Source organism: Ochotona princeps, chromosome 8 (genome assembly GCF_030435755.1).
Source record: "Ochotona princeps isolate mOchPri1 chromosome 8, mOchPri1.hap1, whole genome shotgun sequence".
NCBI classification, from domain to species: domain Eukaryota; kingdom Metazoa; phylum Chordata; class Mammalia; order Lagomorpha; family Ochotonidae; genus Ochotona; species Ochotona princeps.
Window position 1 is genome coordinate 15,147,369 of NC_080839.1, and position 26,782 is coordinate 15,174,150.

At 49.4% G+C, this 26,782-nt stretch overlaps 1 protein-coding gene across 1 annotated transcript; it reads right to left on the reverse strand.

Moving 5' to 3' along the window:
- Positions 1–1,607: 1,607 nt before the first annotated feature.
- Positions 1,608–25,688, reverse strand: RPIA (ribose 5-phosphate isomerase A). Its single transcript, XM_058667643.1, has 9 exons — positions 25,352–25,688; positions 17,681–17,741; positions 15,919–15,974; positions 11,865–11,924; positions 10,511–10,575; positions 9,778–9,846; positions 8,884–9,025; positions 6,500–6,599; positions 1,608–2,066 (listed from the first exon to the last, which is right to left on the reverse strand). Exons 1-9 carry the CDS (start codon positions 25,634–25,636, stop codon positions 1,969–1,971), a joined length of 936 nt encoding a protein of 311 aa, XP_058523626.1. The 5' UTR covers positions 25,637–25,688; the 3' UTR covers positions 1,608–1,968.
- Positions 25,689–26,782: the final 1,094 nt, after the last annotated feature.

Sequence of the window (26,782 nt, forward strand, 5' to 3'; positions counted from 1 at the left end):
CTTTTCTCACTACTGCCCCCATTCCCAAAAGTGTGACATCTCTCTGGCTTACAAAACTTTACCCATAGATCAAACCTGGAATCTGTCCTGTGTCACTCATAGTTGATTACAGATACGAGCAAATTATTGTCTCCGTTTAAGGGTTTGCCAGCAAGATCACTCCTAATAAAAGTTTTATTGAAGAATCTTTAAGCAAACTTCACCTCTGGAGCAAACTATTTGTGTGTGCCTAGAATATCACCCGTGTTTGTTTTCTTTAAGGGAAGAAAAACCTCACATTTAGAGTCAAGCACTGCTGAGTCACAGGTGTGAATGCTACAAAATCAGCAGAAAATTTGCATGTGCCATGAAGCATGCAGGTGTTTTTCAAAAATCTACTTTATCTTCATCTCTGAATTAAATCCATGCCACAAAGCTTTGAAGGATTATTTCAAAAACCTTTTCTACCAAGTATTTCCCAGCTAAGATTTAACACCCATTTGGGGCCAAAGTGACCACTGTCACCAAGGCAGTCTGGGCGAAGCAGCGCGTGCTCCTGACAGGCTTCCTGGCAGAGGACGGGGCAGCTGCCAGTGAAGAGCACCTTGGGAACACAAGCCAAACAGCCTCTTGCAGGCTCAGGCAGTCCCGCTCGGCTTTAAGTCTGCAACGTGAATGAATTTACTAATAGGAACTCAGTAATAGTCCAAGCTTCAAGATAGAGGGAATGAATAGCTGAGCATTGGGCAAAGCTGGCACAGGGAAAGCCAGGGTTCTGACAATAGAGCAGGTTCCTCGGAAGCCTGTCGGGAACACTCACTGAGCTGGCCCTGGCCTTGGCTCTCCTTCTGAAGCTGTTTGCTGGGCAGTTCCCAGATGGCCTGACATCACAGGGCAGGGGCAATCACAACGTAGGGGCCATCACAGCGTAGGGGCCATCACAGCGTAGGGGACATCACAGGGCAGGGGCCATACAGGAACGTCAGGTGCCCTATTTCACTGCTTATCAGCTTCTGCAACCAAAGCAGCTTTGACTTTACAGGTCTATGTAACAAACATTGCTCCCAGGAACAAAGGAAGCTTTCTTTGGCTCCAGGTCTCTTCAGTGTATCTCACTCATTCTCAGGTGTCAACCAGGAGAGCAAAATCGATCCCCGTTTTCCTTCCAATCCTACAGAGAAGACACAGACTCCAAATGGCACCACACTGCTTTATTCCAACCTTCAAACAACACACAGAAGTGATGACTTCTGATGCCAAACCACGCACATAATAAAGGGACAAAACAAATCAATGACAACAGAAAGAAAATGATTACACAAACAGCTATTTCACATTTCACAGAAGTGTTCTGGCAGCGTCGGCAAGTACTTCCGGCCGACTGCCTCCTCCAACAACAAGGATCTGAACAAGCCCCTGACCTTAGCAAAAGTGCCACATTTGCCCCCTGACAGGTCACACTCCAAGTCGCTGTAGGTCACACCACTCCGTTCAGCAGACTTTTGTATACTCGATCAGAGGTAACTAAATTGTGCGTGATTCCAATGAGACCCAACTGAAAATACAACAGAGAGTGGCAGGAAAGGAAACAGGCTCCCTGGAAGGCATCGGAGCCGCTGCTGGCTGGCCTTCACCAGCTTCGAGGAAAGCTTCACCTCCTTTCTCAGCAAACCAATATTCAGAAGCCGCCTCAGCAGGTTCAAGTCGAAGATTTTAAAGATCATCTCCCCATCTTGCCCTTTTTATTTTTCTTTTTTTGGTAAATGTTTCATATAAAACCTGAAATCAAGTTCTACTTTATAAAAAAAATTGAATATCTTAATAGTAAAAATATATATATAATCTTTAAATTTCTGTTTAAAAAGACATTAATAACAATACTGCAGAAGACTGGATTGAGCTCCCCCTCACCCCCACAGACACATTAAGGCAAAGGCCCCCGGACGGCCACGTCCCCCTGGCTGGGGGCTGCAGACCAAGGTGGACACATCAACAGCTGGGCTTCTCCCTCACGTTCACAGAGCCGTCCTGCATCCCGAAGTACACTCGCTCGGCCATGTTGATGAACAGGCCCGTGTCCACCACGCCTGAGGGACAAAGCACGGAAAGCAGCGTTAGGTTCCAGCTCCCAAGGCAAGGGGGCGGGCAGATCCTGGGGGCGCCAGAGGCCACCGCACCGGGCCAGCAAGGGCTGCCTCCTCCCCTCCTGTCTTGGCTTTCTCTCTGTACCCAAACAGGCCAAGCTCTGTCCCACCGTGGGGCCACTGCTTAATGCCGTTCCCTTTGCCGGAATGGGTCATTTCCAAGTGCTTCTGGGAAGGACTTCTCCATGTTTCCAACACAGCAGAGGACAGGCCGATTTCTAAACAGACTGTCTGTAACCACTCCCAGCTATTTTCAACAGCACAACAGGCATAGAAGGACTTCTTCACAGAGCAGGAAGAGACAGCAACGCATACCTGACAAAGGAACCACACTGAAATACATGAACAACTCCTCAAAGCATTTAAAAAGGCCAACACCCAATGAAAAAATGGGCCAAAGACCTGAACGGGTATGTCACAAAAGCAGCTATCCAGTGTGCTACACTGCTGCTTGCCACTGCTAGCATCCCACATCAGAGCACTGGTTTGTGTGCTAGTTGTTCCACTTCCAATCCAGCTCCCTGCTAATGTGACTGGGAGGGCAGCAGAAAACAGCCCAAGTACGTGCAAGGCCCAGGTGGAGTTCCTGGCTCCTGGCTCCTGGCTTCAGCCTGGCACAGCCCTGGTCATCTGGAAGCATTTGGGGAATGAAACAGCAAGCAGATGGGAGATATTCCTCTGTCAAACACATAGATCTCAAAAGAAAAAGTGGGGGGAGGGTGGGGGCGGCGGCACAGTGGCCTAACTGCTAAAGTCCTTGCCTTGCACACACTGGAATCCCATGTGGGTGCGGATTCTAATCCCAGCAGCCCTGCTTCCCATCTAGCTCCATGCCTGGTGCCTGGGAAAGCAGTCAAGGATGGCCCAGGGCTTTGGGATCCTGCACCCATGTGGGAGACCCGGAATAAGGCTCCTGGCTTCGGATCAGCTCAGCTCCAGCCATTGAGAATGGAAGATCTTCCTTTCTGTCTCTCCTCCTCTCTGTATATTTGATTTTCCAATAAAAATAAAATAAATCTTTTCAGCAATGCACACAGACAGCAGTGAGCTCTCTGCATCTCACACTCAGTCACCAAGCACTGGTCAGAGCTATTTCGGAAAAGTAAAACCTTCTCTGTACTGAACACACACAGACCCTCTGTCACTGTTTCCTAAGCACTGGCACACAGCAGTGACTTGCACAGCATTTAAATCACATCAGGAATTCTAAGTAACCCATGATGAGTTCACATACAAGGAAGACACGCACAGGCAATGTGCCCTGCGTCTCATAAGGAACTAGCACGTCCTCTGATGCTGGTACCCACAGGGAGGCCTGGACCCAACGCCCAGGGATGCCAAGGACAGCTGGACCATCCAGTGTGCTTCGCTGGAAGGGGATGCCTGGCTCCAAGGATAAGCAGGCTTCTCTGATTCCACTCGGCGGTGTTGGCTTGGCTTCTGAGCACTCTGCTTGTCATACACCGTCAGTGTGTGCATTCCCGTCCATCGAAGCACTGACGCAGAAATGTCCATTACAGGCGATCCAGTGACGTGCTCAACTACACTGTCATTAAATGAATAATACAGCTATTTTTTTACTGAAAAAAAGGAAAGATTAAGGAAGCTCTTTGGTGAGTCAATATGTCATCATCTCCAAGCCAGAAAAAGCCAGAACAGACACGTATTAAAATGCACTGTCACTTGTGAAAAAGGAGCAGGGTAGGGGCCACGGCAGAGCACCCGAGGGAGCAGCCACACTGCAGGGACTGGGCCCTTCTAACAGAGTCCTTCTAACAGAGTCGGAAGCCTTAGTCCTAACACAGAGCGGCGGTGGTGATGGCTCAAGCACCTGCGCAGGTCACTCATGACGGGAGATTCAATTAACTTCTTACCTCCTGGGGGGTTACCAAGCCCAGCCCCAGCCACGTGAGCATGCGGGGAGAAAAATCTTCCACCAGCAGATGCGAGATTTCTGTCTCTCTTCCCCTACCCCATGCTTTACATTCTCTTTCAAGTAAAATGAAAATACAAACAAACACATACACATAAATAAACAGCATTTTTTAAGAAAGCCATAGAATGCTCTGGTAACAATGGCTGCCTCCTAGTTGGCTAGGAAATAGGGGAAGGGACTTGTCACGGTTTACTCACATGAACTACATCATTTCCAAAACAAAATAAAATAGTGAGGCACCAACAAAACACAGAAGTTCTGATACCAAACTGTCTCTCCAGCCAGGATTTCCCAGGGACGAGCAAAGCAGCCCGGAAGACCCTCCTCCTCAAACATCATGATCCAAGAAAGGCGGATCAGTCCAGACAGGCCTTAAAGAATGAGCAGTGAAGGCGGTGCTGTGGTGGGGTGGGTAAAGCTGCTGCCTATGGTGCCAGCACTCCACATGCATGCCAGTTTGTGCCCTGACTGCTCCACTTCCCATCCAGCTCCCTGCTAATGCACCTGGGAAGGCAGCAGAGGATGGCCCAAAGGCTTAGGTCCCTGCACCCACGTGCGAGACCTGGAAGACGCTCCTGACTTCCAGCCTCGGAACAGCCCAGCTACGGCCATCACGGCCTTACGAGGAGTAAACCAGCAGAGCGAAGGTCTCGGTATCTATGTTCCCCTCTGTAACTCTGCCTTTCAAAGAAATAAATAAATCTTTAAAGAACGAGAGAAAGAAGAAGGAAGGACAGATGGGCAAACGAGCACAGACTAGTGGGCATCTTCTAATGACAGAGTTGCTGGTAATGAGTGCTGCCCTCCCTTCAGATAAAATACAGTGGAAGGGCACAGGATGCTAAGATGAACAGGGAGGGAAGAACCCAAAGCCACGCTGGGCTTTATCTGCTTAACTGTGAACCTCTTGTTTCGTTTTCCTAACTCTGGGTTCCTAATAAAACCCTGAGCTTCTCTGGATGCAGCTTCTCCAGGCTGAGATGGAAAGCAAACAGAAGGAAAAGTCCTCTGGCAAAGGGACTGCTCATCCCCTCACCAACCCAAAGCCTGAGCAGTGCACGGGCGCCCCCTGGTGGACGATGCAAGAAATTACCTTACAGAAGAACCATGACACAGAGGCACCATTGCCCACCCAGTCCCCTATGACTGCCTGCATTACCATCACAGGCAGCTCCCTATTTCACTAACAGCAGCCTATGTGTTCTCTCCTTCCCATCGTCATGGCTCCTTACTCTTCCATTAAGAAAGCAGCATTAGGCAAGACAATGAATATAGCTCATGAGTTGAACTATCTCTGTCTCCATAAATCTTATAAAAGATTGTAGAACGTTGAGATGACATAGAGTTGGAAGAATCAATTCTTTAATTCAGGGCACGCAGTCACACACCGTTTCCATTCCCAGCTATCATGGATAACTGAGCACCTACGTACCTAGCAAACGGTGAAGACATGGTGTCCTTTCCAGGGATCTATTCATCCATAAATACACCAATCCGCTCCACAACCTTGAGATAGGTTCAAGCAGCAGCCCCTTTCACAAAGCAACAATGTGAAGCACAGAACTTGTGCCCAGTGCCACAGCATGAGCAGCCAGGCTCCTTCCATGGGCAGCCTGCTGCAGACCGCACTCTCAGCCACCAGCTCGGCTTTTCGTGCTGGGTTGGCCTTGTCTGTCTCCATAACATGGGAAACTCCAGGCTAGACTGCTGCCTCTCATTTCTCGGCTCCTTTTAACCCTCCACGAGAGTGTTCAACTCCCGCTGTAGTCACTGAGGCCCATCTTTGCGCTTTCCCCGGCCACCCCTGCTGCTCCTGCACCCCTCCCAGGCACAAGCTGATCGGAGCTCTCCCTGGACCCACACATGGTCACACTACCTCTCCCTAGCCCAGCTCCTGACACCACGTGAGGATTAAAGTTCAAGGTATGGCAGCCAACACAGGACTGCCATCCTGGGGCTGCAGCCAAGGTTACTGAGTAATCTTCCTCAGCCTGCGTCTTCCTCCATTGCGACCTCATCAATGTGGACACAAATTAAACCGTTTCAGGCACTCAGCACTGTCTAGATTATGTTACACTAAGACACAGGCCTAATCTATTCCAGAAACCTCGACATCTTAGAACTCCCTCACCCTCTCCGAAAGAAGCAGCTCTGTACTACAGACTCCTGGAATCCCGCTGGCAGAATTCAGCCCACTCTATCTCATCCGGGAGCAGATTCACTGCTTTCTCCCAAAGCTGCTGTGTTGGCACCAATGATTCCCGGGGAGCAAAGATGCAGGAAGCCAAGCCAGAAACCCCGAATATGGTAAGAAGAAAGTCGAGTTCTTCCTTGCAACCAAGTTGTTCAAAGCCCATGTCCCTCATGCCTCCCGCAGTCAGGCTGGAGAGACAGATGAAGGGCACGGGACCGCACGCCCAGGGGATGCTACTCACACTACCTGGGATCATTTTGATGGCCTTGTTCACTTCACTCCATTGATGAACCCGGTCAAACTTCCAGTCCAGGATAAAATTCCCATTATCCGTCACCACAGGACCCTAGAAGACAATTTTCCACAGTGACAAAAGATGTAGATACAGACAGGAAGAAGTACAAGAAAGCAGAAATGATAACCAAAGGCAAGAATCTTAGTTAACCCACTCTGGCTGGTACTCACACCTTACACCTTCTAGAAGGCGTGCTGGGAAGGAGTACTGAGCAGGAGCTTTGGAGTGAGTGGGACTCGGGGTGTGCGTTTTAATGCCACACAGGTAAAAACTGGAGAGGAGCCATTAACTCCTGTGAGCTTCAAGCTTGTGTACTACAAAACTCAAACACATGATACGTCATCAGGGCAAATACATAAACATTGCCTAGGATAACCAAGGGCTCAACAACTCTTGGCTCAACAACTCCTGCTATTATGGTGAAAAATTACCACAGGACAGATCACTGACATTACATGACAGGAGCAGCAGCGTCTGAGCTCAGACAGGCAGGGGTAGGTTCAGTTCATTGATCTCAAATTCCTCTGTACCTCTGGATACCGGAATAGCAGAGGCAGAATGCAGGAAGACAAACGCTGACAGACAACACAAAGATGAAGATCCTAGAGGATTCCCTGCAGACCAGCAGGAACTCAGGGCAGTGGTGGCTAGACCACTGCTTGGGACACCCAAATCCCACAGCAGGGCACCTGGATTCAGGTTCTAATTCTGCCCCATTTGAGATTCTTATTAATGCACACCCAGGGAAGACAGCAGAAGTGATGGCCCCAGTCCTTGGGTGCCCAGGAACCCAGGTATCTGAGATTCAGACTAAGTTCTTGGCTCCTGGCTTCAGTCTGACTCATCCCTAGCTTTTGTAGGCACTTGGGGAGTAAACCAATAGTCAGGAGAAAACTCTAGTCTCTTTGTCTTTGAAATCAGTTAACTTTACACAGAGAGAGGGAGAACTCCATGAAGGCAGGGAGCTGCAGCTATTGCCTGGAGTAACCCACCTACAAGAGACAACCCCACCACCTGCCCCTGGCCCTTCTGCTACGAAGAGACCACACACACCCGTCGAGCCTGTGCAGCCCACCTCGGCTAGGACCACTCTCAAATCACAAAAGCACGGAGAAGCAAACACACTAAACTACGAAGGTACCAGGGTATAGTCACAGACCGCCTTTCTGTCTTCATATTTTGTAAACATTTTATTTAGCAAATAAATATACTATGCAGAGAATATAACTACAGTTAGGTTGAATTATTTTTTTGGCTTATTTATGTGTGCGAAAAAAAGCTTTTTTGCAATTGGCCCACTTTGGAAACCAAAGACAAATATTTGGACGAAAGTGTCTGGAGTATTCTCCTAAGGAGCAGTACGTATGCTCCTCCAAAAATTCCGTATCTTGTCACACTTAAGCACGGAATGAGGAAGAGGAGGAAAAATCAAGCATGTGGTGAGTGCTGTGACTCAGCTGGGCAAGCCTTGTAATGCCAGCGACCCACACACAAGTGCTGGTTCAAGCCCCGGCTGCTCTGCTTATGCCCAGCTCTGTGCTAATGTGTTTAGGAAAGTGGCAAAGGTGGTCCACCTACTTGAGCCTCCAACATCCACACGGAAAAACCAGAGATGGACTTCCAGGCTGCTGGCTTTGGCCTAGACCCGCTCCATTGGGGCGGTCATTTGAGGAATGAACCAGTGGATGGAGATCTTGTCTCCCTACCTCATGTCACTCCGCCTGTCTAAATAAATAAATATAAGATTCCAAGGGATAGAAACACTCATGTCCTCATTTAATACAGGAGGGCCCGGCGCAGTGGTCTAGCAGTTAAAGTCCTCACCTTGAACGCACTGGGATCCCGTATGGGCACCGGCTCTAATCCCGGCAGCTCCACTTTCCATCCAGCTCCCTGCTTGTGGCCTGGGAATGCAGTTGAGGACGGCCCAGAGCAGTGGGACCCTGCACGCATGGGGGAGACCCGGAGGAGGTTCCTGGTTCCCAGCTTCGGATCGGCATAGCACTGGCCGTTGCGGCTCACTTGGGGAGTGAATCATCGGATGGAAGATCTTCCTCTCTGTCTCTCCTCCTCTCTGTATATCTGACTTTGTAATAAAAAAAAAAAAATCTTTAAAAAAAAATACAGGAGAGTACACCGTATCGGGTATGGTCTTATCTATTTGTGATTACATACACAAATATATAAAGTCAACTCCCTAAAAATAAACACATTAACTGGGTTGAAGTAAGCAGAAAGCCAGCAGCCTGCTCTAGGCATAGAGGACCTAACTGGACCAGAGCGGAAGGCAACACTGGGACTGGAGTGCCCTCCAGAAACCTCGCTGGCCACTTACTGCCTTGTGGACGGCCATTCGAAGTTGAACCTCGCCCCCAAACTTCCGGGTCACTGCTCGGCTCACTGGGACGTAGGCCATGGGGATGACCTCGATGGGGATTCCCTTTTGCCACTGATCCCCGAGATTCTTTGAGTCTTTCCTGCCGAGAGTCAAGAAGCAGCATAAAAGTAAATGAACTTAGTGGTTCAAACACCAAATGCATGAACGGGGCTAATGAGATGATGGGAGGACAAGGAAAGTGATGGGGCCAATATACACAGGCCCTCACATGCATAGGCTGCAGTGTTACAGGTGATAAAAACGTTAGAATCCAACATAGCTGGCTTGTGGGGAAGCACGTCTTTGTTATTCATGTTCTTTGTATGATCACTATAAAATTTCCTAAACCTGTCCTGTATATACACATTTGCATGCACATACACACATACATGCATTTACACACACAGACACACAACTGCCTTCTCTCAGACTCCTCACAGGAGACTCTAGGAGCCTGTTTAAAGACGGCCTGCAACACGGATCACGTGTGGCACACCCTGGAGGAGAAAGGGCAGGCTGAGTCACTGCCTGTGGGCAGAGCGTGCCCTGCTGCCCTGAGGCTCCCTGGGGTGAGCTGATGAGTGCCACGCAAGAACACACTCTGCTAACGGGACGACAAGCTGTTTCCTTCCCTTCTGATGGACACGGGAAACAGTGCCGGCGATCCTGGCTCAGCCCAAGAGCGCTGTGACCAGTCAGTGACATCACAGCACGGACACGGAGCCTACGTCCTTGGTCCTAGATATCAGCCTCAGAACGTCAAAGAATCCATCATTTCTTTCCAACTTTCCCCCATAAAAGGGGGTGTGTTCTGCCTTCCCAGTGGGCAGTTTAAAACCTTGGGCACCGTACCTGAAATCAGCAATCACGATGAAGTGACTGGCATAGCCTGCCACGATCTTCTCCTGGGTCAGGCAGCCTCTGGGGAAGGAGAGAAGGAGTACAGCAATAAGCACCCAAGAACTGTATCAGATACAGAAACCCCAAATCCACTCAATCTGGCAGATTTCACCTGACAGGATGAGGAAATGGAACAAGCCCTGGGTGCCATCACTGCTGACCAGCTAAATTACCTCTAGTCTGCCATCAGAAGGACCAACTAACATGAAAATCTTAGAGACAATATGGGGAGGTTTGCACCAATTATTGCTTGATTGTAAGAACCAGGGCTTGAGTTTTTTCAATGTACCATTTCCTGACCCAAGGGTATCACTTCAGAACTAGCAATATTTTCTAAATAAATGAACAGATTCCCTAACTGCCCAGAGAGTAGAGGACCTTCAAAGCCAAGGCCACACAGTGACCCCACATCCAGCCCAGTAACACGCTGTTTATAAAGTCTGAGAAAGCAGACACAGACATACAGAGGAACCATTAAAATGATTCATCTCACTGAATAGGCCCAGGCTTCCAGCCACCAGATCACTGCTAATGACCAGACATGTCATTCCAGCTCTCGCCATTGACATCCTGATGGAAAGCAGCCTCCCATCCATCACAGCAGTAATTTGTTTATCTTGTATTTTGCTTTGGCAAGGGCTAACAAGTATACACCCTTTAGAAAGAAAGTCACCACGATACTCACCCACCCCCCTTGATGAGGTTGAGATCAGCATCCACTTCATCGGCACCATCGATGGCGAGGTCAATCTGTGTGGAGGCACAAGAGAGACACGAAACCTGTGAGAGCCTCGGAGGAGTCTCTGTGCTAACCCTACCACGCAGCACCTCATGAAGCCCTCAGCAGCCCTGGTTGCTAACACTTAGCCAGCCAAGAAGCTGAGGTCAACTAGGAAGGCAGCAAAAGACAGCCCAAGTACTTGGATCCCTGCCTTGCTTCCCATGTGGAAAACTAGGATGGAATTCCTGGCTCCTGTGCTTGGCTTGGCTCATACTTGCCATCTGGGGAGTGAACCAACTGATGCTGAAACTCACTCATGCTGTCTCTGTTGCTCTGCCTTTCAAATAAATAAGTTCCTTAATTAAAAAGAAGCAGCAGGGCATAGCGTGGTAGCCTAGTGGCTAAAGTCCTCACCTTGCATGTGCCGGGATCCCATATGGGTGTTGGTGCTAACCCCCACAGCCCCACTTCCTGTCCAGCTCCCTGCTTGTGACCTGGGAAAGAGTGTAAAGGACGGCCCAAAGCCTTGGGACCCTGCACCGCGTGGAGGACCCTGAAGAAACTCTGGGCTCCTGGATTTAGATCGGCTCAGCTCCGGCTGTTGCAGTCACTTGGAGGGTGAACCAATGAACAGAAGATCTCTCTGTCTTCCCTTCTCTCTGTATATCTGACTTTCCAATAAAAATTTTAAAATAAATCTTAAAAAAAAAATCATGACCTTAGGCAAATGACTAATCCTCTCCCTGTCTTTTCCACATCTGTGAAATGAAATCATTATGGCACCCACCATCAAGACTCCTGAAGATTAAGTAGCTTAAACAGGTGCAGTGCCTAGTATAATACCTGGTATAGAGTATCTCAGACAGCGCTGGCCGGGGTGATGTGTGACACCGCCAACCCTCGTCAACTTCCGCCTCCTCCGGCCTGCCCTGTGTTCAACAGTCCTCACCACAAAACTTAACTTGAACCTGTTTTCAGCTGTCCATGGCTGCCTCGGATGATTACTCCTTACCTGCTCATCCCCACTTCAGTGTTAAACTCCAGGCTGGCTTTACCTCTGGTAAAGGATCCTAGAAAGCCGATTTCAGCCAGCCCAGCCCTGTCCAGCTCCTCTCTACTGCACTCATCCTGAGCCCTTAGAGCTAAACCACAGGGATCACCTCCCCACTTGGCATCTCTGGCAGGGTTAATACTCAACTTCAGGACAGAAGTTACTATAACCGACTAAATTCTTCCCCAGACTAACAAGATAAACTGAACCAGGCATAAGGGACAGCCATGAAAACAGAGAAAGCCACAGCAGCCTGCTGGCTCTCACCTCTGGGTGCCGATCCAGGTCACTGAGGGTCAAGCCATACTGCAGGATGAGCTGCCGGGCCTGCGGAGAACAGAACACACCCACAATCACGTGCTGTCAGCACATGGCACGGATTCTCAGAATTTCTGGATATAAGCAAACACTGAGTTCTGATCTGGCCCACTAAGAGATAAGAGAGTTAGTCCCATGATGAAACTGCTGGTTCGGGGCTGCTGCTGTGGCATAGCAGGCAAAGTCACTGCCCGGGGCAACATGGACATTGGTAAGACAGCCTGCTGCTCCACTTCCAATGCAGCTCCCTGTCAATGCACCTGAGAAAGCAGCGGAAGATGGCCCACACACCTGGGCTCCTGCCACTCACATGAGACCTGGGTAAAGCTGCTTCCCGGCCCAGCTACAGCAGTGCAGCCATTCAGGAAGTAAACCAGTGATTGGAAGCTGGTTCTCCCTCTTCTGGAGCTCTGCCTCTTAAATCAATAAATAAATCTTTAAAAATTAAATGCTATTGCCTCCTAAACCTTCTGGCAATAGGAATCTAGATGAAAAATTCCAATAAGAATAAACAGACAAAATGCTAGGAAAGTTTTTAAAATAATCCAAGAGTATGAAAACAGACTGAAGATCGCTATAAATCGATGCAGTGTTTGCCAGCCTATTCGATTAAGAAAAAATAAAAAGAATCTATGCACCCACAAGAGTATATAAAGACTTCCAGAATAGCTGAGGACCTCGGCAAATTTAGAGTCCCAGATTAAGAAAGACCAAGACTACTCATGAAAAAAGTACCATTTACTTGAGACATGCCTCCAGGGTGGCCAAAAGGGAGAGCGGTGATTATAGCTATAGTAGCTCAAGCCAGACCTGACCTGAGGGTCTGTATCCACATCACCGCCTACAACACAGAGACACAAAGGCCAGGAAATCTCTTTCAAAGGCACCCCTTTAAAATTCCTCCTCAGGTCTAGATTCTAATGTTAAATAAACCAGCCACATAGCTCTCGGCAAGCACTGTTCTTTCTGGAAAGACTGGATAAAGGAAATGGTCAAGGCCAGCTACCTAGGCCACAGTCCTAAGCCGGAGACGCCGGGCCCAGCGCCACGCCGTGGTTAGGCTAAGCCTCTGCCTGTAGTGCCAGCATCCCGTCCAGGCACCAGAGCCTGGCCCAGCCCAGCTGCTGCAGCCATTTCTGGGAGTGAACCAGCAGCTACAGCACCTCTCTAACTTCCTTTGCAAAAAAGCTCTCAATTCTAAATGACTGTTCCAACCTATTATCTATAACTGGCCAGTACTTCCGGTCTCGGTGTGTCATTATCAATTACCACAATAACACAGGTTAGGAGAACATAACATACAAGCACAGGATCAGACGTCCAGTTAAAAACAGCAACCTGAACATCTATACTTCACTCAGCTCTTTCTAAAAACCTATTTTTTAAAAAGATATTTATTTTGTTTATTTGAAAGATTTAGAGAAGGTTCTTCTATCTGTAAACTGGTTCACTCCCCAAATGGCCACAAACAACTGAAGCCAGGGCAGGCAAAGCCAGAAGCCTCTTGTGGGTCTCGCACATGGATGCAGGGATCCAAGCACTTGGCCATCTTCCTCTGCTTTCCCAAGCACATTGGCAGGAACCTGGGTTGAAACTGCTGTAGCCAGTACTCAAACCAGGCACATACGGGATGCCAGCACAGCACCACAGGGAATTTTCTTAAAACTATAAACCTCACAGAGGAGAAAACAGTAACAAACTGTCAAAACCTGGATCACGGATGGACAAAATGGCAGAAATAAGAAAGAGAAATTCAGGGGGTGGGGGGGAGGTAACAGCATTGTGGCATAGTGGATAAAGTGGCAGCCTGCAAAAAGTCCCAGCTTGCTTACGTAGTTGCAGAATGGGGACTGTCCTCTACTGCAGCACCAGCATCCCAAATGGGCATTAGCTGGTGTCCAGGATGCTCCACTTCCCATCCAGCTCCCTGCTTGTAGCCTGGGAAAGCAACAGGGGATGGCTCAAGTCCTTGGGACCCTGCACCCAGTGGCTTCAGATCAGATCAGCTCAGCTATGGCTATTGTGTCCATTTAGGGAGTGAACCAGCAGATTGAAGATATCTTTATCTCTCTCTCTGTCTCTCTGTCTCTCTCTCTCTCTCTCTCCCTCCTCTCTGTAAAACTGCCTACCAAAAATAAATAAATCATTTTCTCTTTTAAAGATTTATTTTTATTGGAAAGTCAGATTTACAGAGAAAAGGAAAGAGAGAAAAAGATCTTCCATCCACTGATCCACTCCCCAAGTAAGTGGCCATAACAGATACAGGTTGAGTTAATCCAAAGCCAGGAGCCAGCAGCTTCTTCTGGCCACATGGGTGCAGGGTCCCAAGGTTTTGGGTTGTCCTCAACTGCTTTCCCAGGCCACAAGCAGGGAGCTAGATGGGAAGTAGAGCAGCTAGAATAAAAACTGGTGCCCATATGGGATCCCAATACATGCAAGGTGAAGACTTTAGCCACTAGGCTATTGCGCTAGATCCAAAAAATAGACAAATAGTTAAAAAAAAAAAAAAAAAAAAAAAGGAAATTTCCTAGAGGCAGCATTGTGGCATGGTGGATTAAGCTGCCACCTGCAATGAAGTCATCCTATATGGGTACAGATTTGAGTCCTGGCTGCTCTTCTTGATGCCCAATTCCCTAATATTGGCCTGGAAATCAACAGAAGATGGCTCAAGTGTTTGAGCCCTCAGCACCCACTGGGGAGACCCAGATAAAGCTCCTAGACCCCTGTTTCAGCCGGAGCTAGCTCTAGCTGTGTGATCATCTGGGGAATGAATCAGCAGATGGAAGAACTCTCTCATGCTCTTTCTCTCTGTAATGTTGCCTTTCAAATAAATAAATATTTAACAATAACAAAAAGATGCCTGACTGTGAAGGGAAACTCAAAGGCAACAGCACAGCAGGCTGAAGAATCACCCACCCAACTAGGCGCCACCAAGTGATGACACTGAGGGAATGGGACAGGGCTGTGTCAGAAAAACAGACCTCCCCGCTGCAGCAAGGCTTTGGTGATTAATTCATGAATGGAATACAAGAGTAGAGGCAGCAGGAGAAGAGAGAAGAAAAATTAAACTAAGCTAAGCTAAGCCATGCAAGGCAAGACAAGATTTAACTTAACTTTAGAGAAAATACATCATTGGAGAGGCAAGGAAGAGTTATCAGCACACCACCTGGTTTACCTGTACTGTGACATACACATGGGACATACACATGGATTGAAGAACCAGAGAACTTGAAAAGAAAGAAAAATGCCCTCACCCCCAACCCCTTTAGAGTGACCTACTCTAGCTCAACGGTATGCATTATTCTAATTCCACAGCTTAGCCGGTCTACCTCGGATGCCCACCTCCAGGGTCCACTTTGCCTCTATCTCCCACATGGTTCCCACATGGTTCCCACACGGTTCCTACATGGCTCAGAAGAGTAACCCACACCCCCCTTCCACCACTAATGGCTTCAGGATTTCCTAGAAAAGAAGACTGTCTGGGTTGTTCAAAACTAAGTTCATCGAGTCTCAGGGCACAAACCACCTGTAAACCCAATCTACTTCTCTAGCTCATCATTTCACCTCGATGGTACACGTGGCCCTCCTCACAGTGGCCAGCAGAAGGACAAGAGATGGCTCCAGCTCAGCACTTCTTCCCCCTTTTACTTCCCAAAGTCTATACTTTCTGTACGTTCCCCTGTAATTATCTGGCTCCACCAGCTCCTACCATTTGAGGATGAAAGTACCATAGATATGAAACCAAAACACTGTATTTGTATGATTAACACATCAATCACCCTCTTTCCTTTCTCACTTGTACATGTGGTTGATAATCCTTGAGGACACAGACCACAGGGTCACATCCATCCGCTTCACGGTGCTGGACCTCAAGATGCCCTGGAATACGCAGGAATGAACATACACCCCTCGGTGCTGACTCCGGCCTGGAGCTGCCCTGACACGCCACGTCTGCCCCGTCAGAGACGGGGGACTTAGCAGAAAAAAAGGATGAAAGACATACCTGGAAGGAAGTGGGAATACAGACAAGGCTCAGATTCTCCTGTTTCACTCTTTCAGCTGTGGAAACAAAAGCATATCAGAGATGATTCAGCCTCCTCACTTCTCTTCTTGTCACTGGTATATCCGCTCAAACCCAGCAGACAGGACAAGCTCTGCCTCCCACACTCTGTGCCCTTGACCTTGGTAAAAAGCAGTAGCCACACTTCACACATCAGAAGATAGGAACACGAGAAAGCTCAGTGAGGGGAGCACTCACAGGTGTGTTCGTCATCACTCTGCGCCTGCCAATACCCTAAGAATTTTCCATACATGACCTCTTTTAGTCCTAACAACCCAGAAGGGGAATTACAACTATACAGTTACTATCTCCACTCCACAGACAGGGACACTGGAACAGAGGGTAGAGCAACTTGCTAACCACAGGGTCGGAAGCGGCAGGGCTGGGCTGTGACCCTGGACAGCCCAGGTCTCCACTGCTATCCTCCACTGCCTTTCCCAGGAGTTTACCTCTGCATCTCTAGGCCCCGGAGGATGGTTAAAAGTAGTCTATTCATAATTGAAAATGTACCTTTTAGTAAAGCATGGTTTAACTAAAAAAAAAGGAAGCAGCTTAAGGAAAACTCATTAAAAATCCAAGTCTTTCTTTCTAATCAGCATCTGCATCCTGGAAGGTTTAGGTGCCAGTATTATAAAACCCACAGCCACTTCTGGTCCTAAAATTCTTCACATACTTGGCCCAAGTAGAAAAGTACACAACACATGGCTCATGCCTGACCAATCAGAGGTTTCCAGAAGCCATCACGCGCACAACATCTCCTTAACGACAAAGTGTCTCTGGACTCGGCCTTCTGGGCACTGCCCCTTGGCACCCAAGAGAGAGATCAGTATTCAACAAACTTCTCTTCCGGGCTTCTATACCAGGAATAAAAAGCAGAGCAGTAAAACCTGTTGAACAGCTACTGGGCCTGATCCCTGCTGAGGCTTTCCTAAGCGCAGACACAACCCAAGTCAGTGAGTACCTTCAGGCACCAGACACCAAATGCAGCAGCCCCGTGTCCACTCCACGATCATGCATGGGGAAATCCACTTTGGCCTCCATTTGTTTGCCTGAAGAACTCACAGGCTGAAGAGGCAGCCTGAGACCTCACAGGTTCCTCTGGGACCTTCTGCTAAGCTAGGGTTTCCCCTCCAGTTGAGCAAAGCTAGAACATCTCTCATAGCTGACAGAGGAGGTGCAAGAATCCCTCCCTCTGGGCCCAGCAGCGTGGCCTAGTGGCTAAAGTCCTCGCCTTGAACGCCCCGGGATCCCATGTGGGCGCAGGTTCTAGTCCCAGCAGCCCCACTTCCCATCCAGCTCTCTGCTTGTGGCCTGGGAAAGCAGGAGAGGACGGCCCAAAGCTTTGGGACACTGCACCCGTGTGGGAGACCCGGAAGAGGTTCCTGGTTCCCAGCTTAGGATCGCCACACACCGGGCCCGTTGCGGCTCACTTGGGGAGTGAATCATCGGACGGAAGATCTTCCTCTCTGTCTCTCCTCCTCTTTGTGTATCTGACTTTGTAATAAACTGAATAAATCTTTAAAAAAAAAATCCCTCCCTCCAGAGACAGGCAGACATATGGTACGGATCTCAGACAGGTGCCCCCCCCACCAGCCAGCTCTGCACCACTACAGCCACGCTGGTCAAGTGCAAAAGCAGTGCCCCAATTCCTCTACTGCAACCACATCGCCACACACAAGGCACCCAGAGGGCGGTCAGGACATACCTATTCGCTGTACAGCATGCACAATTGTCGAGCCACTTCCAATTCCCAACACTTGGTTATTCTGCCAAAATAAGGGAAGAAAAAGCAAGGCTTGTTAATGCCATACTTTACACCCAATTTTCAGTTCACTTCCTAAAGGTACAAAATTATAAACAGCAATCACAATACAAGTGCAAGTTAGGCACAGTCCCTAGAAGATAGAAACATCACCCATCTCAGCATTACACTCCATCCTAGTGATCACTGAGCAATTCATCACACAGCCTTTCCATCACCTTATTTGTTTTAAAAGATGTGTTAACTTTCAGTTGAAAGGCAGTCTATTGATCTGCTGGTTCACTCCCTAGATGGGCTGCAACAGCTGGAGCTGAGCTGATCTGAAAGTGGGAGCCAGGAGCTTCTTCCAGGTCTTCAGCATGGGTGTAGGGTCCCAAGGACTTGGGTCATCCTCTACTTGCCTTCTCACTCCATAAGCAGGAAGCTAGATAAGAAGTAGAACAACTGGGCCATAAGCCAGATTGGATTCTGGCACTGCAGGCTGTAGATTAGCCTGCTATGTCACCATGCCAGCCTTTCCCTTCACTTCTGACACCAAATATCATCACTTCCTCTTTACATTCTACCCGACAGATTGAGCCCATTTCTTATCTTTTATGGCAACTTAAGGCAGCCTGGCAGAAAGGCCTGCATATAAACACAGAAGAATTCCTAGCCAATCCCAGGGAGATCAAGTATTCAGAGGGGAAGGCCTAGAGGAGAAGACCCAAGGAAAAACACAACAGTGCCAGGGCAGAAAGCTTCTGTGCCTGTTCACATCAGACTAACTTAAAAGACAGGCAGAGAACTAATCACAGGCACCTTCAAGTTGGCATCACCCCAGGAGGCCTCAGGGCCACCCCAGGCCCACAGGCAGAAGAGGGGAGAGCTGCTGAGCCTCAGCACCTGTCTGTCCAGTGGACACCTGGCGCCCCCCGGCAGGAGCCTGCCTCTGAGAACAGGATGGAGACAGAGGCTCAGGGAGGACCATGGGAACAGTTTTCACCTCTAACAAAAGATGGAGAAGCCTTCCTGGGATACAAAGGATAAGAAATAAGTGTCACAACACCTACCCTATCATAAAAAGAGGGACGGACCAACGGGCACTCAATCCGGCCACACACAGCAAACCAATGCCAGCAACTACTAACAATCAAGGACTAATGGAGTTCTCAGCTCCATCTCCTGGGATCGGTTTCTTACAAGTTCAAGCTAAAACAACCAAAACCCTGAAGTAATAGCTATTTATTTACTAAGCATGTACCAGAAACAACTGTTACAGTCAAGTCAAACTTAACAACAATCCTAATCAGACTGATTTTTTTTCCCACACTTTGGAGATTAATTCAACACCCATGAAAAAAAATTTTAAGACTTTGAAATGAACAAAGGACATTACTGGATTCCCTTTCAGTGGAATGTTAGAACCTGCTTAGATGACCTAACCCCATAAGGACAGCTTTGTCTGTGACCAGGCTATTCGACAGCTCCTCTGAGACAGACTGTAACTTATAGAAAACTGCTAACAAAGCCCAGAATTGTTCTCCACAAAAATGTAAATTAACTGTGAAATGCGATTAATTATGGTCCTGGAGACAGAGCTTGTAAATTCATGCTAATATTGACTACCTATGAAGTTATGTTAATATTTAATTGCTGTTAGACAGTACTAAGAAATGAAAACTTTTTTTAAGATTTATTTATTTTTATTGGAAAATCAGATACATAGAGAGAGGAAGAGAGACAGAAAGAAAGATCTTCTGTCCAATGATTCACTCCCCAAGTGACCACAATGGCCAGTGCTGTGCTAATCCAAAGCCAGGAGCCAGGAGGTCTTCCAAGTTTCTCACATGGATGCAGGATCCCAATGCTTTGGGCCGTCCTCGACTGCTTTCCCAGGCCACAAGCAGAGAGCTGGGTGGGAAGTGGGGCTGCCAGGATTAGAACCAGCACCCATATGGGTTACCAGGGGTACAAAGGGAGGATTAGTCTGCTGAGCTATGGGCCCTGCCCCAGTGATTTTACCTTTTTAAAGACAAATTCTCGATGAGACACAGAGTGGAAGACGGCTGCAGGCATGCAGCAGAAAGCTCTGGCCTTGACACAGCCCCAGCTCTGTCCAGTGCTTGGAAAACTCCAGATATGCCGCTCACCTGTCCTGTCCATGCCCACTGTGGGTGGACCCCCTCCACCCGATGTCTGTACCCTCACTGAATTCTCAGAACGGAGGCGACTTGGCAGCCGAGGCCATAACCTATGTGACTGCACGTTCTGTCTACCCTTCTGCCTCAACTTGCACTGCACAGCCACTCACGGTGACTTACGCAAGCTTTGGCTGGTGAGGATGCCAGGCTCCATCTGACTCACAAGTCATGCGGTACCATGGCCTTAAAGTGGGGCCTCAGCCCCAGGTGTCTTCAATGGGGGTCCAGACTGGAACTGACCCCGGGGAAGCTGTCAGTTGCCCTAAAGCAGATGCTGATCCTGAGCATGGAGGCAGGGGCCATCCCACAGCGTCAGAGTGGGGCTTCCTTGGCTACACCTGCCACCATCAGAGATGAGCTCTTCCACAGAAGTTCAAGTTCACACAGAGTAAAACTGGGACAATTCCAAAGGAGTCAGAGGTCACTAAAAGTAACCATAAACTCCCCAGTCCCTCAGTTCCCAGCTGGTCACCCATGGATGTGGAACCAAGCAGGAATAAATGGCCTCTAGCTGCCAGCAGGGGGCGGCAGAGTACTCAGGCTTTTTCCCTGCCCTCTGCCATCTTTCTGGTCTCATTGGCACAGCACAGCGGTGGTGGGGGGCTTTGTGGGGGTCCTGATATGGCTGATGAGTTTGCAAGTTTAGCTCCTGCAGATCCGTGGTTTGGCTGGGCCAGGCCAAAGCCAGAAGCCAGCAGCTTGTTCCAGATCTCCCACTTGAGTGCAGGGGCCCAAGAACTTGGGCCATACTGAAGAACCTCAGTATCAAAATCCCAAGCATTTGTTCAGGCCCATTGCTACTAAGAAACTGTGTGAGCTTGCAAGCCAAATGGCCTATGTGACCTTTAGCAGCCTATGTCACCTTTAGCACGGATGGGCCCCAATTCTTATGAATCAAGTCTGGTTATCTCACAGGTGGCTCCAAGTAATTAAGCAGGTGCTTCCCTTAGTTTCTGGAGGCATGGGCTGTCCAGCCGAGATAGGTAGGGAATGAGTGGTTATTTCCCCTCACCTTGCAGGCTATTGTGAATTGTCCCTTTTCAAGCTATTATGGACTGCCCCTATAATATAAAACCCATGAATGTGCTGTTCGGGGCCACACTCTGGTAAGGGGTCAGCCAGCTGCCTGCTCTCAACCAAAAATCCCAGACTCAGACGTGCTGAGCTTGAATAAACTTTCCTTGTGCACTTGGATCGACTTCAGACTCCTGGTGATTTCTGGGGATCTCAAAATCTGGGCACAACAATACTTCACTGCCTTCCCAGGTGCCTTCACAGAGAAGCTGGATGGGAAAGTGGAACAGCTAAATCTCGGGTGTCCATGTGAGAACACAGTGGTTTAACTCACTACCTCACAACATGGGCTCCACGGATGCGCCACTGCGTGAGGCATCAGACGGGACAGTAGGCAGTTAGGATTTTTGGTCCCTTTTGAAATTATTTTTTTATACATAAACGTATTTCTCCTCCATTTGTTCTTTCTAAGAGCACAACTTCTCCCCTAGAGGGAGGGAAAAGGGGCAGAATTAACATAGGAATTAACTATCTAAAGAGTTGTAACAGAAGCAAGAAGTGACCCACCTAATCTCATCCCTGGGCCACTGGCAAGGAGATGGTGCCTGAGAGGTCAGCTTGTCACTAGAACGGGAGGGAGTCAGCCAGTCCCACCCTTCCAAGGCTAGATTCCATACCAGATGCCACTGTGAACAATTTTGTCCTTCCAGTAACTTCCCTGAGATGGTGCATAAAAGACACCACCTGCACCATTGCCTCGGGCTTTTTCCTTCCCCTGCCACTATGGAAGGAGGTCTGGGGTTTTTTCCTCTGGGCACATGGAGCCCCCTCCTGCCACCATGACAGGAGCCTTTTCCCCCTTTTTTTTTTCCTAAATAAATCCTGCTTTGCAAACTGGGAAAAAAAATTCTCTTTCAACAATACCATTCTCTCCCCCTACACGAACCTCACGTGGAATATGCAACTTCAGGAAGTTTAATTTGCTAAAACATTTCAAGGTTCTTAAGAGCTCCAAGAATTCATTAATAATTCATTTGGCAGGGGAAAGCTGAAAGCGAAACTTTGTGGGAGGAAGAGATGTCTTGGAGGTCCCTCAGCACAAACTGAGAGTCATAGTTAAAACCCCACAGCCCACAGGACAAAGCCACAGGAGAACCCAGACTCACTCAGCTCTGGGTCCCACCTGTGTGGGTCTTTTCCCAAGTCCGACTATCAGAAAAGATCAGAAAGAATTTGCAACAGGTAGAGAATTACAAAAAAAGATTTTTAAATGATTACTTTTGCCACAACCCACACTTAAAAAAAAAAAAAACATTCATTTATGTTTCTTTGAAAGGCAGATTTAGACAGAGGAGAGACAAAACAATCTTCCAACCACTGGTTCACTGCCCAAGTGGCCACAACAGCCAGAGATGAGCTAATCCAAAGCCAGGAGCCAAGAGCTTCTTCTGGGTCTCTCACATGAGTACAGGGTTCCAACAAGGGAGCCTGACGGGAAGTAGAGCAGCCAGGACTGGCAGGCGGAGGCTTAGTCAGTTGAGCCACCACACTGGCCCCACAAACACATACTTGTACCCTAAAGATGTTTGTGGGTGGGTCTCATGTTTTTAACCTGACAGTTTTGAAACCCCTTTTCCACAGTCAGCAAAAACACCAAGAAACTTTGGCCATTGTGGCAGAGCTTGCTTTAGGTTAGAACTCCACCTGCAGCAATATCCTCAAAGAAGGCAAGGCAGTGAAAACCCTTGGCTTCCTGGGCAAATCCTAAAGGCTTCCAAACGAGAAAATGGGACATCACAACATGGCTAAACCTATCAACACACAGAAGACTGCAAGCCGTGAGAAAATGTCTTAACTTAGCCATGCTTAGGTAACCTTAACCTGACCTTTATACTTGAAGCTAAGAGCAAGCTCCAGCTATGCTGCAATTCAAATACCAGATTCCTCAAGATCAAGTTCAGCCGGACACCCATGTCACTCACAGGGGCCCAACAAGCAGGTGACACAAAGATGAACTGGGGTGAATCAGATAAGCTCCAAGCAGGGCTCCTCCTCCAGCTTTTGGAGGAGGAATTACCAGGACCTGCCAGACTCCGAGCTCTTCCACCATGTGACCCTGATACCTTGGAATCAAATGACGAGCCCGGGAGCCAGTGCCTTAGCCAAGGCAAATCAGAGGTGGCCAAAGGCTTCCTGCAAAGTGGCCACAAAGCAGACAGCTGCTCTAAGGGGCAATGCTAAACCACATGTCGTACAGCCACCATCAGAACACCACTCACCTACCCAACAGAGGAACCCTGAACTTCCGCTCATCATTTAGAACTACTGTCCCCCAACTTCAAGCTAAGCCAGTCAAAAAAACAAAGCCTGGGCTCCTGGGCTCCAAGGAGAGCGAAGAGATGAGGGCCATCCACCCTGCCAGCTCTGCCTCCAGCAACAGGCAGACCGAGGCTGGCTCTACTGAGGGTTTAACTGAGCACCCTGCTAGTTCTCCACCCACCCAGATGTGGAAACAGCCTTGGAACACCAACACACAGGGAGACTGGAAACCCTTCACCCAGAAGATTCTAACCACAAGGCCACCAATGACTTAAAATGCCCATATCTGTGTCCACAGTACACACGTCTATAAACATTTACAGATAGGCCCCACCAGGACCAGCCCTGAATGAAGATAAGAGCAACTATCAGCTAAGAGCTTATCAGCTAAGAGGAGGAAGGGAGAGAGGAACACAGAGGCAAGGGACTCTGAACCAAACCCTGAAGACCACATGATTTTTAACAAGTATTCTCAGAAGGCCAACAGAGGGCTCCTCAGGACCACCTGTTAACGTGGTGGAAAGATGTGGCCTGAATCTTGGGTCTTGGGGCTCAAGTCTGTACTGAGGACTTGCAGATTGTTACTCACACTCAACTACAAAACAAAGCTGTGGAGGGAAGGGCAGTGGCCCTGCAGCACAGTGCGTAAAGCTGCCAGCATCTCATATGGGTACCAGTTTGTGCCCTGGCTGCACCTACAAATGGCCTGGGAAAAGCAATGAAGGATGGCCCCAGTGCTTGGGCTCCGATCATCCATGTAGGAGACCTAGAAGAAAGTCCTGCTTCTTCCTGTGAACCACTGCAGCCAGCTGACGAATGAACCAATGAATGGAGCTGTGTCTCTATATAAAGCTCTTTCAAATAAATAAACAGATTTGAAAAGAAAGGGAAAAAAGAAGAGAAAAGGAAGAAACAGAACACATATGTCAACAAAAAATTGACATAAATACATTAATAGGACAACTTAGATAAGGGGTTCTGGAGCCCAGTATTGTGGCACAGCAAGTTAAGCCACCAACCACCTGCACCGAGGCCCAGCTGCTCCACCTCCAATCCAGTCCCCTGCTAATGCGCCTGGGAAAGCAGTGGAAGATGGTCTAAGTGCTTGGACCCCTGCACCCCTGTGGGAACTCCAGAAGCAGCCAGGTTCCTGGCTTCAGCCTGGCTCAGCATCATCCGTTGCTGCCTTTTGAAGCACGAACCAGCACGTGGAAGCTTTCTCTCACTCTTTCAAATAAAATAAAACTGTTAAAAGAGAGAGCCAAAGACAGAAACAGAGAGACAGGGTACCTGATAGCTCTAAGAAACAGAAAAGAGAACACCAACAAGGCCAAACAAACTCCACCATGGGGCAGAAATACTCCTTTTGACCACAGACAAAGCACTATAATTCAGATCATTAACCTGGGGGTGCCGGCACACTGGGGGGTTAAAAGGGGTGAAAGCGCCACACCCACAACTTAGCACACCAGTGGAGCCACGACCTGTGTGAACCCTCTGTGAACCCGTAAACACCTTGGCAGCCCTACCTTAAAGACAGCATCTCCCCAGCTCCCCAAAGGGTGCACCTGCCCTATCAAAGGGAGAACCTGCCTTATCAAAGCGAGCAGGTTTCAAAGCTGCTGGTTCCCGCCCCCGGGTTCGCGTCTCCCTTTCCCTCCAAAAAAGCAGACTCCGGGGCCCGCACGCACCGACCTGGAGAGTCGAGCTTCCCGCGACAGTGAGAAGGGAAGAAGCAGAGGCAGCCCCGACAGCTGTTCAGGAAGCCTGGCGGTCAAGTTCCTCCAAGTTCACCCACTCCCCCACACCCGACAGCGCCAGGCTGCACTTGACAAACGGCTCCGCCGGGACTAGGAGTCTCCGGAAACGGCTCCAGCTAGCTGGACGAGGCGTTTCTAGAAAGCTCAATGTGCATGGCACTCTACCCTAAGCAATTCCACAGTCCACAGGCCTTGAAGGGACAGGGAAAACGCTTCCACGCTCGGCTCAGGGCCACACCCTCCCTCCCGCCTCGCGCGCTCCCCGCCATGCCCGCGGGCACCCAAGAGCGCGCGGCACGAGCGAAACGCGTCCCTGACAGGCGCCCCAACCTGCTCACCCTGACGTGGTTCTCCACCGCGGCGCGACCCGCCAGCCTCTTGGCCTCCTCGGCCTTGGACATCGCGGAGGGGGCCGGGCAGACGTGCTTGGCGTCCAGGCCGCTGGAGCTCGCGCTGCCGGTGGCGCCGCGGGTCCCCGACTGTGCACGCCCCGGAGGCTGCACGTGGGAGCCCAGGAGGCCCCAGCTGTTCCCGCCTCCGCCGGAGGCCGCGCCCCCGGCCCGCCCGGGCAGCGGGGCCAGGACCCGCCCGTAGAGGGTGCTGAAGGGCCCGGGTCGCTGCATCCCGACGCCTCCTCACTCCAGCCTCCGCCGCTGCAGTCCCGCCCCTCGGCTCGCCCGGAAGTCTGGGAGCTGACGCACAAGGTGCACGGCTCTCGAGGCTTGCTGGGAAATGTAGTTCTCGAGCTCCCTCAGTCCGTGGCTACGCGACAGTCTGAACTACCCGCCCCACAATGCGCCGCAACAGGGTGTGCAACTCCCCGGCGAGGGTGGGTTTTGGCGCGCCTGTCGTGGGGTCGGAGATAGCTGGCGGCGGAGTGTGACAGGGTGTGGTGGTGTTCACGTTGTCTTCAGAGGAATCCTGGTGGCTTTCTGTGAGGAAGGGGTCTCAGGCCTGGCCCAGCATGGCGGCGGACAACCTCACGGGCCGTGCTGTCTGGTGCACGTCGTGACCTTTTTTAAGGGGCGTCTGCTCCAGATGTATGGCTCAAGGAAACGCACCTGCCATTCCGCCGCCCCCGTCCCACATGCGGTGCATCGTAGACCCCCACAAACTCAGAACTCCCTACCCTGGACACTGTGCGCTTGGCGAATGAAACGTGATTCGTCGGCCTCGGCCAGCTTCATAAACACGAATCCACCGAGTGGAGGCGCTGGCCGGTCCTGGGTGACCGGCAAAGACTTTTGCTCAGTGTTAACAGGTTGTGCTCTACCTTGAACGTTTCTTGCTGTTGAAATCATCACGGACGAGGAATTCTTAACCCTGTCTTGCATGCGCGGGTACTAACGCTGGCCCTAGCTTTATCAGGCACTTGGAGGTCCTTCAAAGCACTTGACCTTGGAGTTGCCGTTTGTGTTAATGGAATCACTGTTTTCTGTTCATGAGCTCATCTCCTGGCCTTTTCTGCTGTGTGCGAAGCCCCGGAAAAAAAGCACTGTTACATCTGGCGTCACCTAGACTCTATTTACTGCTGTACCCTGGAGGCTGTCTGCCGCTGAACCTCCACCTTGGTCTGTAGGAGAAGTTGTTGAAAGGGATATTTGAACTCAGAAATGAACACATGTTCTGGCCAAGAAGCAGAAAAAATATCTGGATTCCTATTTTTGTTGGTTTACAAAGTTGAAATTTGGGACTTTTTTTGTTTTGTCTTGTTTTTTGTATCTCCTGGTGGGAAATCTTTCCCCTGTTTTTGGACCCTCAGCACCCAC

Bases quoted from the DNA above. Each gene is read 5' to 3' on its own strand.
- RPIA (XM_058667643.1), bottom strand. From the start codon at position 25,636: ATGCAGCGACCCGGGCCCTTCAGCACCCTCTACGGGCGGGTCCTGGCC. The intron at 11,925-15,918 runs GTATGTCTTTCA...TGTTCTCCGCAG, and splicing joins GTATTCCCACTTCCTTCCAG to GCCCGGCAGCTCATCCTGCA. The intron at 9,847-10,510 runs GTGAGTATCGTG...CTCCTTCCCCAG, and splicing joins AACCTCATCAAGGGGGGTGG to AGGCTGCCTGACCCAGGAGA.